The 19597-nt window shown below is 37.0% G+C and overlaps 1 protein-coding gene across 1 annotated transcript in view; it reads right to left on the minus strand.

The window, feature by feature from the left end:
• Positions 1-15145, minus strand: part of DEPDC1B (DEP domain containing 1B) — a 122445-nt gene extending 107300 nt beyond the window's left edge. Inside the window, exon 1 of the mRNA XM_012541050.3 lies at positions 14898-15145. Coding sequence (XP_012396504.1) covers positions 14898-14945 — 48 coding nt within the window. The 5' untranslated portion in view covers positions 14946-15145. The remainder of the gene's footprint in view (positions 1-14897) is intronic.
• Between the last annotated feature and the right edge of the window lie 4452 nt (positions 15146-19597).

Consider the following 19597-nt stretch of genomic DNA (forward strand, 5'->3'; position numbering starts at 1 on the left):
CACAAATTTCTCTCATTTTAATAGGAAAGTGATCCAACTTTGGGGCCACTTAGGTGCCAGCAGAGCAGAGAGGACTAAGTCACTTAGTCCCATTTGCCTTATTTTCCTCGTCTGTAAAATGAACTGGAGAAGGAAATGGTAAACTACTCTAATACCCTTGCCAAGAAAATTCCAAATTTGGTCCTAAAGGGATGGATATGTCTGAAAAAAATGACTGGAATATCAGTAACTAATCTACTTTAGGGTTTTCAAACTCTGTGTGAGTCCCTTTTTCAGGAAAATAAAAATCCCATGTGGGTTAAATTTAGTCCTATGTGCATTCTATACTAAGACATCTAACAAACATCCTAGAGAATCCTAAAGAACTGACTATGACAGCCTGAAAGGAAGAGTATATAAGTCCCTGACATACATCAGACTTCCAATTCCAAAAAATCTAGAATAATTATTTCACTAGATAAAACCCCCTAGAATTAAAGAAACTTCAAGTGCAAGATAGATCTTTTAAAATACATGTAGTATCTTCTCAGTCCTCATCCTTCTCAATGTTTTGGCAACATTAAGAATATCTGAGAACACTCCTCTCATCCAGTCTTTCTTCCCTGGATTTCTGTAACAACAGTTCTCTCCTGGTTCTCTTCATACTTATCTCTCTACTCAGTTTTCTTTGCCAGATCACCATCCATGCACTACCCTTTCATCCCTAACTGGGTATATCCTAAGATTGTCTAGTACCCTCTTCTCTTCCTACATTATGTTCTCTATGAGCTAATTAGCTCCCATGGTTTTAGCTATTATCTCTATGTAACAAAATAAATGCTTAATAAATATTTATTAAATATTCAGTTCATGTTTTTCAGGAATATAAGTGAAACTAGATTTGGTGGGACATATCTGCAATCCTTTCTATGAGGGAGACTAAAAAAGGTGAATTGCTTGCGCTTGGGAGTTCTGAGTTGTAACCAGGCTAAGCCAATGAGTCATCAGAATTATATTTGTCACCAACACATGGAGGAAAGGGATAACAAGGGATAAATTGGACCAAATCAGAAACAAAACAGTCCAAAGATCTTGTGGGATCAAGTTCAAGAGTAGCTGCTGCACTTGGGAGAAATGGGGGAATCCAGTCTCAAAAAAAAAAAAAAAAAAAAAAAAAAAAAAAGTATCAATGAAGGCTAGTTTTTCATTCCTTATTTTTATTCTTAAAAGTATTCAAATCAACAAATAAAATATGAGCACCTCCTAATGCTGGAAGATGGTGTGAGATGGGGTTCAGTGGATAGAACACTGAGCCTAGAGTCAGAAAAACAAATTTTCCTTAATTTAAATTTGGCCTCAAACATCTCTAGCTGCATGAGCCTAAGCAAGTCACTTCACCTTATTTGTCTCAGTTTCCTCATATGTAAAATGAACTAGAGAAGGAAATGACAAACCACTCCAATATCTTTGCAAGAAAACCCCAACTGGAATCATGAAGAGTGGGACATGATGAAAATGAATGAACAACAATAAAAGGAGTAAGAAAACAGTCTGAGGTTGAAACCACTCTGAATTTGGAATCAAGGGATCCACATTCAGATCCCAGTTCTAACACTAATTAGCTATGATCTTGACAAATATCTTAATTTCTCTAAGTCTGTTTCTTTATCTGTAAAATGAGAAAATTACACCAGATGAGTTCTAAATTCTCTTTCATTTCTAAAAGTACTCTGCTAGGCACCATAGGGCAGGGATATACAAACTCATAATAATAATAATGGACTATATAGCACTTTATAGTTACAAAGCACTTTAGATACATTCCTGTGAGACAGATAGTTTAATCTCCCTTTATAAATCAGGAAACTGAGGTTCTAGGAAGGTATGTTATTCTACTCAATAATAACTGTAGGTCAATTTTATATTTTGTTTTAACACAGTAATATCAAATTCAAATAAAAAACAGATCCCAGTGGACCACAAATTGACTTAGAAAACCACAAATTAATATTGTCAGTACTGGATTGAACTTCTATTTACTTTGCTAAATATTTCCAAATAACATTCTTAATCTGGTTCTCAGGAGTTTGTGCGTAAGTTTGTGGCAATGAGTTTGACAACTCTGCTTTATAGTTTACATGCCTTTCTTTCATCAGCCTTATGATGTAGGCAATAAAATAGTATTAGCTCCATTTTATAAGGGAAGAAACTGTGATGGAAAGAGGCCAAATAACTTACCCTAGAGTCACACAACTAATAAATGGCAGAACAAGGACTTATATCAAGGTTCCTTAATTCCAAATGGCCAGCCTTCTCCACTATCCTAGGATGCTTCCTCAATCAAGCTCCTGGCTTGGCTTTTATAGCTAATAAATAAAAGACCCTTGATTTAAACCTAAATCTTCTTATTTCAAGCTAATCTCTAATTGTGAGGATCTATATTTTGCCATTGGGCCCAGATGGCTGTGGAGGAAAGGATGAGACTTTGCACAACCCTCCCTGACTTAAATCCAACTCACTTGTATATAATGGCATTACCTCCTAGATGTCATGGTCCTTTTCCAAAACAAAGGGCAAACCAATAAATGACAACCACAAAATGATTTTCCATCAAACTCTCCTCACATTCTTTGGAAGCTTCCTAAAGCCTCCAAGACAGAATACTAAATGCTCAATTCAAAGCCTTTCATAATCTAATCCCTTCTTCCCAGCCAATATCCCCACTTCCACAATCTCAAATACAAACACCCTATCTCTCAGCTCCAGGCAATTTCTCTGAACCAGGAATGTTCTCAGGCCTCCTCTCTGACTACAGACCCACCAGGCTTCCTTTAAAATCTCACCTTTTACAGAAGCATTTCCCAGGAATCCACATGTGCAAAAATGTCTGTGGCAGCCCTTTTGTAGTGGCAAGAAACTGGAAATAGAGTGGATCCCTATCAGTTGGAGAATGGCTGAATAAGTTATGGTATTATGAATGTTATAGAATATTATTGTTTTATAAGAAACGATCAGCAGGATGATTTTAGAAAGACCTGAAAACACTTATATAACTGATGCTAAGTGAAGTGAGCAAAACCAGGAGATCATTATAGGACAACAATAAATCTATATGATGATCAATTCTGATGGATGTTGCTCTCTTCAACAATGAGATGATTGAGGCCAGTTCTAATGATCATGTGAGGAAGAGAACTATCTACACCCAGAGAGAGGACTATGGGAACTGAGTGTGGACCACAACATAACATTTTCACTCTTTTTGTTATTGTTTGCTTGCATTTTGTTTTCTTTCTCATTTTTTTTCCTTTAATAAACTGATTTTTCTTGTGCAACAAGATAATTACATAAATATGTATACATATATTGGATTTAACATATATTTAAACGTTTAATATATATTGGATTATTTGTCATCTAGGGGAGCGGGTATGGGGAAGGAAGAAAATTGCAGAGGTCATTGTTGAAAAATTATCCATGCATATGTTTTGAAAATAAAAAGCTTTAATTAAAAAAAAAAAAAGCCTTTCCCAAACCCTCTTAAAGCTAGTGTCTCTTCTCTTTTAATTATTTCTTATTTATTCTATAAATATTTATTCTCTTCTGTGTGTATGTGTATATGTATATTTCTATATACATATACACATACACATATACACAAGTGGGTATATACATATAAGCTCCAAGAGGGCAGGGACTATCTTTAGCCTCTTTTTGTGTACTTAGTGCTTAACACAGTATTTAGCATAGTAGAGTCTTAATAAATGCTAAATGATTAGCTGAATGACTGATTATAACAAAGAAAAAGGAAAATGACAAACAACCTGAAAAGAAAAGAAAGGAGACGGAAAGTTAAGGGGGGAAAAAACATTTAAATGAAAACGAAGTGACAGCTAGGTAGCAGTGTATAGAAAGAACACCAACCCTGAAGTCAGGAGGATCCAAATTCAAATGTGACCTCAGATACTTAACACCTGTGTGTTAACTACCTGTGTGACCCTGGGCAAGTCACTTAACCCCAACTGCCTCAGCAAAGAGAGAGGGAGAGAGAGAGAGAGACAGAGAGACAGAGAAAGAGAAAGAATATGAAAGGTACAGAAAGCATGAATGGATTAAATATAACTCAGGTGTCTTCAAAATAGGCTGTATCATTCACAAAGCTCATTTTCCCTTTCCTGACAATGGTTTAATGTCAAATAACTTAGTAGGAGAAACATAAAGAGTTCCTAAATCAGGAAACAATGTTTTTTAAAACATATACTACTAATCTATTTGAAAATGATATCTAACTACTGCATTTTTAAAACATAAGCTATAGCCACATAAATCGCCTCCTTTAATAGTTCAATTAGTTCTAATATGTACAGCTACAGTGAAATTAATCATTATGAAGAGTCTAAGTCAACCAGAGAAATAAATGCATTTTTATGGGCACAAAAACCTAAACAATTGAATTATACTTCCTTCCAGAAAAAAAATTTACAGGCTTTAAAAAGATTAGACTCCCAAAATTAATTAGTTTCCTTCAATGTATTTCAACAAAACAAATTTTTCTTAACTTCTTCCTATGGGCAACACAATGTGCAAGGCACTGTGAATGTTGTAGTTACTCATAGCTCAGGGTAAAAAATAAATGGTGTTTTGTCTTTTTTTCCATATACATTTTTCATTATGAAAAACACTTTAGTCAAAATGATTTAAGTTAGTGAGTCAACAAGAATGTGCCTACTATGTGCCAGCTGCTATGCTAACTAGTAGGGACACAAAGAAAGGCTGAAAAGACATGATCCTTGACCCCAGGAGCTCCCACTTAATGAGGGCAATAACATGCAAATAACTATGTACATACAAGATAGACACAATTAAAATGGAAGTTATAAAGCACTAACAGTTAAAGAAATAGGAGAAAATTCTGCAAATGGTTGAACTTAAAAGATGATGAGGTTTGGAGAAAGCCAAGGGAGCTAGAATGCAGAGATAAGGAAGGAAAACAACCCATCTGTGGAGAATAAAGAATTTGATCAAAGTTGAGAAATGCATTATCACAGGTGAGGAACAGCAAACAAATGCTAGGATAGCTGGATCAGAGTAAAAGGAGAGGAGTAAGTTTAAATTTGGTGTGGTGGCACTGGCCTGAAAGTCCTACTATTATTCAGGAGGCTGAGGTTGGTAGATCTCTAGAGTTCGAAATTCTGAGCTATCAGACTAAATCAACCCAAGATCAAGGTAAGTTCCTCATTTGAAGGCGGGAGCTGCCTAAAAAGGAGCAGATCTGCCCGAGTCAGATACTAAGGAAGTCAAAATTCCTGACCCATTATTAGCAGAATGGGTGCCAGGGCAGCCCTTGCAATTTTAGATTAGCTAAATTGGAAGACCCAACTCTTAAAAACAACAACAAGAACCAAAAAAGAATATGGAAAGAAGAGTAATTTAGATCAAAGTGGGGTTCTTTTATCATTAGTTATTCAAAAAGTTGCTGATGATGGCTTATATAAGAAGTTACACAAAAGACTTAATCAAAGAGATGGATGAGTCTTGAAGTGGGAGTGAGACCACAGACAAATAACTTGAGCATAGATAGCTACATCAATATATTAAGAGAAAAGAAAAGAAGGCTTTAAGTACTTGGTTTACAGAAGCATATGCCAGAGAATAGATAGTTAGGTGCTAAGTGGATAGAGTGCTAAGCCAGGGGTCAGAAAGAGCTGAGTTCAAATCCAAGCTCAGACACTTACTATTTGTGTCCTGAGCAAGTTACTTCATCTTGTTTGCCTCAGTTTCCTCATCAGTAAAATGAACTGGAGAAGTAAGTGGTTAAACCACTCCTTAAAAGACATCACTTTGTAACAGTCAAGTTACAATGTGTCCAGCTGTGGCTGATCAGACTAATATGAACATTAAATGCTCTACTAAAGGCGAGCCACAAATAGTCCATATGAATATTTTGGGGCTTAACTTTGTGCATCTCACATTTCTTTTGAGCTACTTCAATTCTGCTTTGCTTATACAATGTAGCATCTTTTCTAAGGAGGGTATGTCATGCTAGTGTCTGTACCAGTGTCTCTTATTTCATGCAATCCATTCTAAAATTTTTGAGACTTTAAGAGTGTCCAAGTATCATTTTATCTAACCACTATATTCTTAGCATGTGTGAATCCTCCATATGACAGTCTTTATGGCAAGCATACATTTGGCATATGAACACTAAGACCAGTCGAATGGAGTTGCACTTTCTGTGGTTGAGTTTGAATGCTTGGCAGTTTATTTTGAGAAAGCATCTCAAGTCTGGTAGCTTATCCTACCAGATGATATACAGAATCTTCCTAACACAAATCAAATGGAAGCAATTCATTTTCCTGATAGAACGCTGGTATACTGTTCAGGTTTCACAAGAGTATGAGAATGAGGTCAGCACAATGTCTCTGTAGACCTTCAGTTTGATAATCTGTCTAATGCTTCTTCTTTCCCACACTTTCCTTCAGAGTCTCTCAAACACTGAGCTAGCTCTAGCAATGCATGTATCAATCTCATTATCAGTACTAGATTTCTACAGAATATATTGCCAAGGTAAATAAACTTATCCACAGTATTCAAAACTTCTCCATTTGTTGTAACTAATAATTCCACATATAGATGATATGGCGCTGGCTGATGGAAAACCTGTGTTTTGTTGGTATTAATTGTTAAGCCAACATGGCAGAAGTAGCATCGATTCTGATCCAGACAGACTTTGTTGCATCTTAGCTTCAGTGGTTGCACCTGCAAACAAAAAAATTAGGAACCAACACTCCTTCCACTTTAGTTTTGGCTTAGCCTTTTCACGTTGAAGAATTTACCATCAGTGCAGTAATTGACCTTGAGGCCATGTCATTTTCATTGAAAGAGTCTGAAAATGGCTGAAAACATCACTCTAAAAAGCATGGGATCAAGCACACAGCCTTGTTTCACTCCAATGTTGACTTGAAAAGCATGAGAAAGCATCATCCATAATGAAGAACCCAGGAAATCATTCCATCCTGAAACTGATGCACAATACTGATGAACTTTTTGATCCAAATTTTGACATGATTTACCTACCATAAGCCCTTATGGTTGATCTTGATTTAAGTCTTTGGTCAGATCTACAAATGTTGCATACAAGCCTCTGTTTTGCTCTCGGCATTTCTCCTAGAGTTGTCAGGCAGCAAAGACTTCTTTAGCCCTTTTTCAACCCATTCTGGGTTTTGGGTACATGACCATCTTCCAGGTGAAGGAATTAGCCTATTAAAGAGGGTTCTAACAAGAATCTTGTCAGCAATGACTGAGAGACGTGTTATTATCACAGGACAATCTATTCCCTTTACCTTTATAGAGATGAACAATGGAGGCATTCTTGAACTACTGTGAGATAATCAACTCTTGCCATATAATATGAAAAATTTCAATCAACTTTTGTATGGGCAAAGGACACCCTCCCCATCTTGTAAATCTCAACTGAAATAGAATCAGCACCAGGTGCTTTGCCACATAAAAAAAAACCTAATAGCATTCAAAAACCTCTTTTTCAGTTGGAACTTCAGCTAGGGAGGGATTAACTTCAACCTGAGGTAATTGGTCAATAGCTTCAGCATTGATCCATGACAGTCTGTTGAGAATACTATGGAAGTGTTCAGCCCATCTCTGTAGGAGCATGTCCTTATAATTGCTCAATGCACTGAGTATCTGAGATGAGGCATAGGTTATTGACCCATAAATAATCTTCTGAGCTTTACAAAAGTAATTTTTTGGATTGCTACTATCAGCATAAAACTGAATTTCATCTGCCTTCTTACTGAGCCAAGAATCTTGCATCTAAGCTTTACTTGTACTTTAATTTTGATGGAATTGAATGATGCTTTCTTAGAAATGGATATATTGTCCTTCTGTTAAACCCTGTGGTGTTCTCATTTTTTCATTTAGCAGCTTTTGAATTTCCCCAAGATTTTTGTCAAGCAAGTCTTGATATTTGCAAGTATTTTCACCCAGATAAGCAAATACAGTGTTGTACACCAAATTTCTGAAAGCTGCTCACTACTTTTCTGTTCCACTAATGCCAACTGTGTGTTGATTCAACTTTTCCTCTAAGTTAGCAACAAACTTCCTGCTCAGAGAAACACTTTAATCTTTTGATACTAATTCTTCTGGTGGTCCTGTTGCCTTGGGGCCACCACTTTTCTTAACCATGAATATTTAGGTTAGAAAGAATAAATCTATGATCAATCCAGTACTCTGCATTACCCATCACTCTATCATTCTCATAATCTATCTGTCTTTCTCTTTACAATGATATAGTCTATTAAATGCCAATATTTGCTGTGAGGGTGCATCCACAAAGTTTTATTGAGTTTAAGTAAATGGAATACAGTGTTGGTGATGAAAAGGTCATGAGATGCACAAATCTTCAGTAGTAAGTGACTATTACTGCTGCTGTTTCCAACTCCATTCCTCCCAAGGATTGCCTTCTATGTTTGGCAATCTCCAATGTTAAAGTCATTCAAAATTATAAAAGCTTATCCTATTTTGGTACCAGGTCTTCATAAAAAATTTTTTTGACCTCAGCAAGATTCATCATGGTTGGAGTATAGGCAATGATGATAGTGATATATGGTACTTCCCTGCAAGTGGCAATTGCGCTATCAAGAAACTCATTCACTCCTTTTGGTCAGCATATAAATTTGTTTAGTAGATTAGTTTTGATTGCAGAATCTATACCAGTTTCATGCCACCCTCCTTTATTGCGATCACTCCAGAGACTTCATTTGTCAGACTTGTTTTACTCAGGACTGCTATTTGGATATAATACCTGCTGAGTTCTCTTGGTAAGAGAGCTGTTCATCTCTCAGTGTTCATCAGCAGACACTTATAGATAACACACTAGATTTTATGTCACTTATAAGTGTGTGAATATCCCATGTGCCAATCATGAATGGAATCAACTTTGCAGAAGTCTGATTATCTTTTTTTGTGTTTTGGCCACAGGTTGGGATCCCCACCTACTATGGTAATCAGGTCAAGGTTGGGTAAGCAGACAATTTTTAGGGCAACTTTTCTAGCCCTTCTCATACCAAGAGATGAGCAGTACAATCTGTAAAAAAGTTGCATAGACACCCAAAGGGGTGCCAAATCTCACTGCTGCTTCCAGTGAAGATAACCTTGTGGCCTAGACCCTGTAGGCAAGGTTATGACTACAACTCTCATTTTATCAGCACCTGCTGTTCTTTGTCACTTGCTTTGTCACCATAGTATTTTGAGATGGGTATAAATGGTAAAGTGGCATGGGTGATATCTTTTGATTTGTTCATAAATTGGATTTAAGTGAGGCAGAATTGAACAAAGGTGTCAGTCTCACTCTCTCTTCCAGAGTCATCACTGTTTAGTGGCAGGATAGAATCAAGATGATGGGTGATGGCTCAGAAGCAATGGAGGACCCTGGTATCTTCTTCATATAACCGAGCTCTAAGTACTCCACAATGCCCATTTCAGCTACCTTCATGGCCATTGGAATAAATTGTTCTCATCTGCTCATTCCACCAGGGAAAGCCTTTCATGGTTACAGTAGACACCCTCCAGCTCACCAGTGGGTTTCTCTGGTTATCCTCAATCTAAAGGGGTGGGCTAAACCAGCCTGTCTGCTGAAATAGTTTACTGGGGAGTGTATACTGTGTGTGCCACAGCTTCTTGGAGCCACAGGGAAGAGTTAGGTGGATCAGGTGGACACTAAAGGTGTAAAGTAGCCCTCACACTAGAAGTACTGAACACACTCTACAAATCACTCCAGTAGCAAAGAGTTAGGTGGATCAGGTGGACACTAAAGGTGTAAAGTAGCCCTCACACTAGAAGTACTGAACACACTCTACAAATCACTCCAGTAGCTCTGCCAAGGAAACCCAAAATGATGTAATTAAAAGTCAGCCATAACTGAAATTAACTGAAAAACAATGTAGAATAGATTTGAAAGAATGGAAGCACTGAGATCTGCATAAGAGATCTGTCCACAATGATTGACCTAATTAAACACATCAAAATATTTCTCTTAATTTTCTACTTCACTTGATCAGTAGAGTCCTGGACTATATGTTCCCATTTCTCTTGTCTTTTTCCCATACATGCTATCTCACTCTTCTTTTTTAAATAATTTTTATTCATTCTTGTTGTTCTGCTGTTTTTAATTGTGTCTGATTCTTTTCACAACTATTTGGGATTTTCTTAGCAACGATACTGGAGTGATTTGCTATTTCATTTTCTAGTCCATTTTACAGATGAAAAAACAACTGAACAACAATCATTCATACAAACAAGTCTTCCTGACTCCAGACAAAATTCACTATCACACCATCTAGCTGCCTATTTACTCTTACAAAATAGCTCAGTCTCAGAACTTAGCTTATTCTATTGTCCCTAGTAGATTATCAACAGATAATTGTTGAATGAAAGAATTCAAAAAATAAAAGGTTTCAGTACTGGTAAGAGTTTTGATCTACTAAAAGAAGAAATCACAATGAAAATTATTCTGATTCCATAGTTCAGGAGAACCCCAATGTTTACCCAGTGACCTCAGAATTTCTGTACTTTCCTTCATCCACTGCTGTAAATGAGATGGTAGTATGGAGAGAAGGTTACACATCCAAAATTCAGCTAATACAAGGAGCTCTAACATTGGGATGACAAAAATATCTGAGAATGAACATCAAAGTTGCAAAGGGAAATAAAGTCCCATAATTGTTTGCATATTGTCACTCTACTCTTCACAACTTCTTAACAGAACCAGCAATTTAGAGCTATACTCAAAAATTCATTAAATTTATATAATTCTGGTCCCAGCAATCCCTCCCATAAAGGGATCAAGGAGTAAATGAAGCTATAAACAAAAATATCCTGTACACTTATACAAAAGCAAGTGCTTATGACACGTTTGTTGTAGCAAAAAACTGGGAAACAGATGAACAAATTACAGTATATGAACGCTATAGAACATCATGCCATAAGAAATGACAAAAGGGATGGATTCAGGAACTATTGAAGAATAAAGGGGGCAAAATAGAACAATTTATAAAATGCCTACATTATAAAGAAAAAAAAGTGTTGAGAAACTTAAGACCCAGCAATATAGCTATTAGGTATATAACCTAAAGAGCTCTAATAAGAAGGAAAAGGATCTAATTGTATAAAAATATTTATAGCAGCTCTTTTTGTGGTGACAAAGAATTGTAAATTGAAGAGATACCCATCAATTGAAGAAGGGCTGAAAAGAGGATACAGGAATATTGTAATGATCAACTAAGAATGACTTAGCTATTCTCAGCAAACAATTCCAAAGAACTCATGATGAAAAAAATGCTACCCACCTTTAGTGAGAGAAACTGTGGAGTCTGATTGCAGATTGAAGTATACCTTTTAGCTTTCCTTATTGTTATTGTTTTTTTGGTTTTCATCTTCTTTTGCAAAATGGCTAAGATGGACATGTTTTGCATGACTGTACATGTATAATCTATATATATAATATATATCTATATCTTTGCCTTCCCAAGGAATGGTTTGGATAGGGGAAAAGGGAAGGACAAAATTTGGAACTGAAATTTTCAAAATTAATGCTAAAACATGTTGTTTATATATAATTAAGGAAAAATTGTAGAGAATTATAGAAAAAAAGAAAAACTTAAAAACCAATTCACTCAACAGCAAACCACAACTCTCGAGGACTATGGATGAAACAGATGAAGTATACAGGAGTTAAAATTTTTCAGGGATGGTCAATATGTGGACCTGCTTCATGTGACTAAGTTAAACTAATGCCTACCTCTTTTTTTAGGGTCCCCGCAATCTTAATCTCCTACTTGCCCTGACATTCTTCCCCCTGGTGAATTCTGAGTGCCACTAGGAAACTTAGAACTTGTCTGACCCCTTGTTAATTAGTTTAAAAAAAAAAAAAAAAAACCTTTCTTTGTGATGATTCTAACTTAGTGTAGGGAAAGTTTTGTTTTGGTTTCTTTGGAGGAAGAATGTGTGTACAGAGAATTGAGGGAAGAAGGGCAAGTTATAGATTAAACCAAAAAGTGGGGGAGGAATTTCAATGAAGTATTTTTTGAAAATACACATAAAATAAGGAGGAGGCTCAGTGAGACACTTCTAAATCTAATGGGGTGAATTTAATAATATATTTTGAAATAAAGCTGCATTAATGAGACAGTGTTTCATATAAAATATTCTATTTCTGTTTTTTTTAATATGGAATGTGTTCAGGTTTGCTGGTGTTTGTCAAGTTTAGAATAACAAAAAAATTAATACAATCAAACATACGTTGAAATCTCTTTGAAGACAAAACATGCAAGCATACAATGAAAAATTACATCAGTTATAAGCTTCTCAGTTTTTTAACCACACATGGAGCAAAAATACAACTTCTATATAATCCAATGGATATTTTTTAAATTAAACATTCCTTTACTTCAGGCCTATTCCAAACCTCTTTACCAAATCTCCCCTACTCCTCAGTCTCAATTTCCTCTTTTAAAAGCTAAATAACCTTATTAGCTTCCTTTGTGCTTCCTAATTCATGCTCAGTTAGAACCAACTAAAGTTAGCAAGATAGGGTCTGGAATCAGGAAGACCCGAGTTCAAATCCAACCTCAGACACTAACTGTGTGACCCTGAGCAAATCAGTTAATCCTGCTTGTCTTAGATTCTTCAGCAATCAGCTGGAGAAAGAAATGGCAAACTACTTATTTTTGCCAAGAAAACACCAAATGTGATAATGAAAAATTAAACCAACTAAAAAACAATGGAACAACAAGTCTGTGCTTGAAAACCTCCAATAAGAAGGGATTCCTCAAATCTCCTGAAGCAGCGTCCTTTGGACAGCTCTAATTTTTAAGAATTACTTTCTTATATTAAACCTCTTTTTACCTCTTGGTACTTTCTATGGAATGCTTCTGGCTGTGCTCTCTGGTGCCAAAAATAAATCTATCTGAGCCCTATTGTGTGAAATAGCCTTTCAAATACTTGAAAGCATGTATCATGTCTAAGTCTTCTATTTTCAAATTTTAACCATCTACATTTCCTTCAAGAGACTGTGGTAGTCAAGAACTTAGTGATTCTGATAAAGAAAGAACACTATCCTGAATTTTCCTTTTCTGCACCCTCTGTAGCTTATTACTTAGCTAGGAGTGTCTGAGGACATATTTGAACTCAGATCTTCTTGATTTTGGGTCCAGCATTCTTATCTGCTGCACCACCTAGCTGGCTTAAATCTTATTGGTTCTTCAGACCAAACCTTTGTTGTTGTTTAGTCCTGTCTAACTCTTCTTGATCCCATCTGTAATTTTCTTGGCAGGGATACTGGAGTGGTTTGTCATTTGTCCTTGAACTGATTTTTCCAGGTGAAGAAACCAATGCAACCATTAAGTGACTTGCCCAGTCTATTAAGTATCTGAGGTACTCAGGACTTCCAGACTCCAGGTTCAACACCCTAACCACTACAATAAAAGCCTCTCTGCCTCAGTTTCTTAATCTATAAAAAGAGCATGGTCCTGCCAAGGTTTTTGTGATTTTAAAGTTTGTGAACTAACATTTGGAAAGTGCTTTACAAATCTCAAAGAGCTACACAAATGCTATTATTATAATCTAGCCCTTATCTATCCAATGCAATAAACATTTAAACAGCACATATCATATTGTAGACATTCTGCTAAATGCTTCCAAAAACAATTAAAAAAAAAAAAATCCCTGCCCTCAAGGAGCTTAAAATCTACAGAGGGAGACAAAAGGAGGCAGAAAGCTGGATAGGATGGGATGAGGAAGGAGGGAAGGTGGTTTATAATAAACTAAGGGGTATTTAAAGTTATCTGGAGTTGAAACCAAGCAGAGCAGCAGATGAATGGAGAATTGAGCTGAGAATCCACCTCTCATCTTTTCCACACGAATAGCAGAAGTGAAATAATTATTTTACCCCAATTTTATATTCAAGTAAAAACTGACATGAATATATCTGGCTTAAAGTCACTCAGAAGAAAAGGTACTGATTAGATCTCTCCAAGTTCAAGACGAACAAGAGTTGCTTTTGATAATCTAGCCCTGATGTCACTTTACTAGAGGAACAAAGGCAGGGTGCTCAGAGAAAAATCTAAACAATCACCACAGGAAACGAAGCAAAGAGAGATAAACCATCCTAAGCTAATAGGAGGCAACGGGAGGGTAGAACAGAAAACCGTTTTGCCACAGCCACAGGGATATAGTAAGTTTCATTCAGGAAGGTTCACACCCAGCCCGCGTGAAGGATAAACAGACTGAATACAGAACCAAAATCAAATAAGGTTCTTTTCCTCAGCTGAGCCGCAAAGACCATCAGGTTTGTTTAGCTTTAAAAAAAAAAAAAAAAAAAAAAAAGTACAACTAGATTACAAGATTTCAGGATTTAAATCCCATTGGATCTGAAAATGCCTTTTTTTTAAAAATCTCAGGTCGTCCTTATTTTTATTTCTTAAAAGGAAAGATGGAATGGAGGGAATTAAGGGTCTGGGGTTCGTACTCCTTTTCTTTTACCTGGAAAGTTAACTAACAGCTGGAGGACAATTCAGCCATGCACCAAGCTGGCTGGACTCCAAGTCTTAGCATTCTTTCCTCAAACACCAATAAAAATCAGGTTGCAGCGACAGCCCAGCCTCCATCTCAATCAGGACCCTTGGAATCCAAATTTCAGAAATAAAGAATATTAACCGAATAAATAATATTAACCACAGACAAGCTGGGAGCCCACGAAAGAACTCTTCCCGGAGGAATACAACCAAATGTAGCCCCCACAAGCCCAAAGACCCGGGAGGCTCAAGCTCACGGGAGCCTAGGATGGGCATCTGCACGGCTAGGAGAAAGGGGCAGTGCTGGCCGCCGTTCTCCCGTAAGCTTACCAACTTAGTCGCGCGGTAGGGCCCAGGTCCAATAATTCGGTGCTCCATGCCCCCTCCGCAGCGCCCCGCTGCGCCCCCGGGGAAAAGGCTGGGTACACTTCCCGGGGATGATTCCAAGAGGGGATTGCACTGGGCAAAGGAAACAGTTTGAATTGCAATCCTGAAAGGACTCCGTGCTCTGATTGGGCGTTGTAAGAAGCCACGTGATGAAAACTTTACGTCACAAAGAGAATGCGGAACCCCGAGAATCTAGAATCCAGTCACCTAAGTGATAAGTGATAAGATAAATTACCTAAAAAGCGCAGATCCGAGTCCTCCCGCTGCTTACTTCTGAGGCTTCAAGCGCTTGCTCTCCCTAGCTCCTTTGATTGTCCTCCGAGGGACATTGTCACTTCCCTTCCTAGCCCTAATAAATTGAACTGCAAACAATTTGAACCGCATTTCAACAAAGAGGAAGAGCACTCTTTCTTTCCCCCCTTCCTCTTTCCCCCCCGAACTAACGAGCTCGCTGTCCAGCTCTACAATAGAGCTGATACTGAGGAGAGCAGGAACAGGATGGGGATAAAAGGTTCTCGGAAGAGAGAACTCCTAGATTTGGGGCTGGAAGAGGGCCTTGGATGTCTCCTAGTCCAAACTCCTCTCATTCTGTACCCAACAAGCATTTATTTAAAAGTCTGTTATGTGCCAGGGCGGGAGAATTTGCAAACCCCTGGGGGGGGGGGGGAGAGAAACACGATAAATTCAAAATGAATTGGAGATAAATCAAGAGAGAATGCACTAGTTTTAAGAAGGATCAGGAAAAGCTTCTTGCAGGTGAGGTTTCCACTGGGATAAGAAGGAAGCCTGGAAAGAGGAGGGAGAGAATTCCAGGTTAGAATAGGAGGCAGCCAATGAAAATGGATACAGTATGGATAATGGAGTCTTTTTCACAGAACTAGTCTCTGGGTGAGTAATTGGAGAGAAGAAAATATTATAAACAGATTAGAAAGAAGGCGGAGAGAATGGTTACAAAGAACCTCTAATGTCAAAATCATTTTTGATCCTGGAAACTGGAGTTTATTGAACAGGAGGGTAAGATGGTCACTTTTGATTTAGCAAGATCCTTTCTGTAGCTGAGTAGACTTGATGGATTGGAAAGGGAAGAGATTTGAAGCAAGGAAACCGACTGGTAGTAGGCATAGTAATAATGGTGTGATGATAAAAGTTTACCCCCAGAGTCGTAGCTCTGTCAGAGAAGAGAAGGCAGAGCTAAAAACACAGTACCCTATGCTTATCCACTTATTAGCCATATAATAATAATTATATTGTTAATTATTACTTACATAATATTATGTTTTCAGTTTCCTCAGCTCAGAGAACAGGAGAAATTTCAATTGGAAGTAAGTGATCTTAAACTTTCTAAGATATCCCGACAGATTTATCATGTTATTGAATTGGAAGGTATCTCAAAGGCTTAGTCCACCCTGTACCGGGAGAGAAATTCACATAAATATGCCTCAGTTTATATACCTCATTATGACCAATATGGAACTCATTAATTATCTGATCTCATAAATAGCCCCTACTCTATTTCTATTGAGGGTACTATCATCCCTTTGCAGTCACCCAAGTTCTCAAACTCAGAAACATCTTTGAGTTTTATCCCTTCATCAACACATAGTCAAATCAGTTACCAATTACTCTCAATTTTGTTCTCTACAGAATCTCTCAATTTCTTTTTTTCCCTGACCTCTTCTCTCATTTTACTCATACAAACACACAAATGTATTAGAAATGAAAATCCAACAATATGCTATTTACTGTGGAACATACTTAAAACACAAAGATATGCACAGATTTAAAATAAGGGACTGTAGCAGAATCTATTGTGCCTCAGTTAAGTAAAAAACAAAATGCAGGGATAGCATGATCTCAAATAAAGCCAATGCAGATTTGGACCTAACCAAAAGAGATAATTAGAGAAACAGAATTTTGCTAAAAGTAGCATGGACAATGAAGTAATAACAATACTAAAAAACATACGCGCCAAATGGCATAGTATCCAGTTTCTTAAAGGAAAAGTTAAACAAATTACAAGAAGTTCAGTAAACCTATACTAGTGAAGGGCCTAAATTAACCCCTTTCAGAACCAAATAAATTTAAACATAAAATAAATGAGCACAAAGTTAAGGAGGAAGGAAGGGAGGAAGGAAGGGAGGGAGAAAGAGAGAGAGACTCAAAACTTATACCTCCCTCCCTCCCTCCCTTCCTCTCTTCTTCCCTCCCTCTTCTCTCTCTTTTTCTTTCTTTCTTTCACCTCTCTCTCTCTCTCTCTCTCTCTCTCTCTCTCTCCCCCACCCCAGACATCTTGTTCCCAGAAAAGAATATATTTCCCCCCTGTGTATTTTCAGGTATATTCCAAGATAGAAGTTCTTTAAAAAAAAAATTTTTTTTAAGTTCATTGACCTCAAATTAAAAATTCCTGTTTTAATATCATTTCTTCTAAATAATTCTATAATTTTTATTTTATGATATGCAACACATAATTTTAAAATAATTCTTTTATCACTGTTTAGTCTTTGTTTGGATAAATGGGTTTACTTGCCCTTCACAATATAGAATGATCTTTTGCATAATTATCATTTGTTGTGAAGGAATCAAACTGATAAATATAAGCTAAGCCCTATCTTCTTTTTTTTTTTTTTTTTTTTTTTTTAGCCAACAGGGAAATTAGCAGCATTTTTTTTTCTTGATCCAATTGTGCCCTAGACAAGCTATATTTAGGAAGAAAGATAGAAATAATTCCAATCTAGTAACCCTCTAATAAAGATTGAAATAGCAACTGGCTTGGTGACCCCCCTTTCCAGCTCCCCTCAAGACAGGAGTTGCATTATCCCTTGGAGTAGGGTCAGTTTGATTCTAGAGCTATATTTATCAATGCCTCCCTTGAGTCACATTTAGGCAACTATGTGAACACATATATCTTACATGGACACTCATAGACCTTCTATTAATAATCCTTGTTCCCTTTCCCCATCCTTCTCTGTAGAGGCAAAAGGAAAGAAGATAGTTATCTTTTTGCTTTTCCCATCTTTCTACCTAATCTTCCCTAGGGCCACTGACTCATGAGGCTTGACTTGAGATGCTCCATCTATTTCATTGACCAGGCTTTTCTACATAATAGTTTCTCATACTAGTGGTGCTACAGCTTCTCCTATAAAAGAGAATTTAATGACTTTACTTTTCCCATTTCAAGGTTCTAACTCAAAAAAGGGAAGCTCTTTTTCTGGTCTTCCTGCCCTTGTATTGACATTATTTCTTCTGTTCATTTGCAATACTTCAACAAATCATTTCTAGCAATGCTTCAAAAATCAGTATGTATTAGCTTAATTGATCAGTCTTTGAGGAGAATTGCAAGATGCTTGTTGTAAGGGAGAGATTTTGGAAACTAGAAATATTCAATGAAGCACACACAGAATCAGATGCAAATAAGGACCGATGAAACCTATTCTCATTGGCTCAGCAAAAGCAACCCCCCAGTAAGTAGAGCCAACTTCTGTGGTTCAGGTCCTTACTTTCTAAGAATTGTGAATTCCTTCATCAATGATCAGTCAATAAGCAGGCATTTATTAAACACCTACTATGCTCTAAGCAAAATATGTGGCAAATATAAAGGACACTTTGCCCAAAACTGGAATGGCCTGACTACTCCCTACAGACACACACACACACAAACACATACACACAGTTTTTATTTCCCAAAGTAGGGCTGGATGAATATATATCAATACCCTTATGACTTAACTCTAGATTGTTCTAATATAAAGTATCCTAGTGGGAGTTAAAGGAGACATTTGTGATGTGATAAATGTGATATATTTTGGGAAAGGAGTGTCTGAAGAGGCTAAGGATAATTGGTATGCATGTGCCACACAAGGAAATGTGAATATGTGACTTTTGAGTTAGCCCATAGACTTATAATCCTCTGTAGCCTTCCACACTCATCAATTGCCAGATCCATACTGTAATCTTTTGAATTTAATGGGGTAGGACTTGTCAGTATATACTTAGATTTTGAAAATGTGCAAAGTCACTATTTCCTTGTCACACAGAGTGGTAGAAGACCCCTTATGGATTAGTAATCTGTATATTATCTCAAGGGGCCTAAGTGCTATGACAGTCTCATAAGACAGCGGTGCATCAAACAGCTAATAATTGAAACCATGTGGGATATTGAATAGAGTGCTCCATGTGGAGTTAGGAAGACTTACATTCAAATCCTACTTCTGATATTTATTAGTTATATGACCCTGGGCAAGTCAATTAATCTTTATGATTCTCAGTTTCCTCATCTGTAAAATACAGATAATAATACACATAGTACCTGTCTCATGGGTTATTATGTGACTCAAAGAGATAATTTATATAAAGCTCTTTACAATCATAACATATAAAAAAGAATAACCTAAAAATTTATTATTTTATGAAAGCAGTAACTTACTACCATCCCCAGCTAGGCATAAGACTAAAGAGTATTTCCCATCCCCACTCCTACCCTACCAGGAGCTTCCCAAGCCCATGGGTCACAGTAGAACAGACCTAACTACACAATATTTTCATACCTAGCCTTGGGGGAGGGGGAAGTATAAAAGTCTCTCCCTGAAAGTGAAGACAGTGGGTATGTATAACTCAGTCTTTAGGGAAGTAGTCTTCATCCATTA

Source organism: Sarcophilus harrisii, chromosome 1 (genome assembly GCF_902635505.1).
Source record: "Sarcophilus harrisii chromosome 1, mSarHar1.11, whole genome shotgun sequence".
In the NCBI taxonomy this organism is placed as follows: Eukaryota; Metazoa; Chordata; class Mammalia; order Dasyuromorphia; family Dasyuridae; genus Sarcophilus; species Sarcophilus harrisii.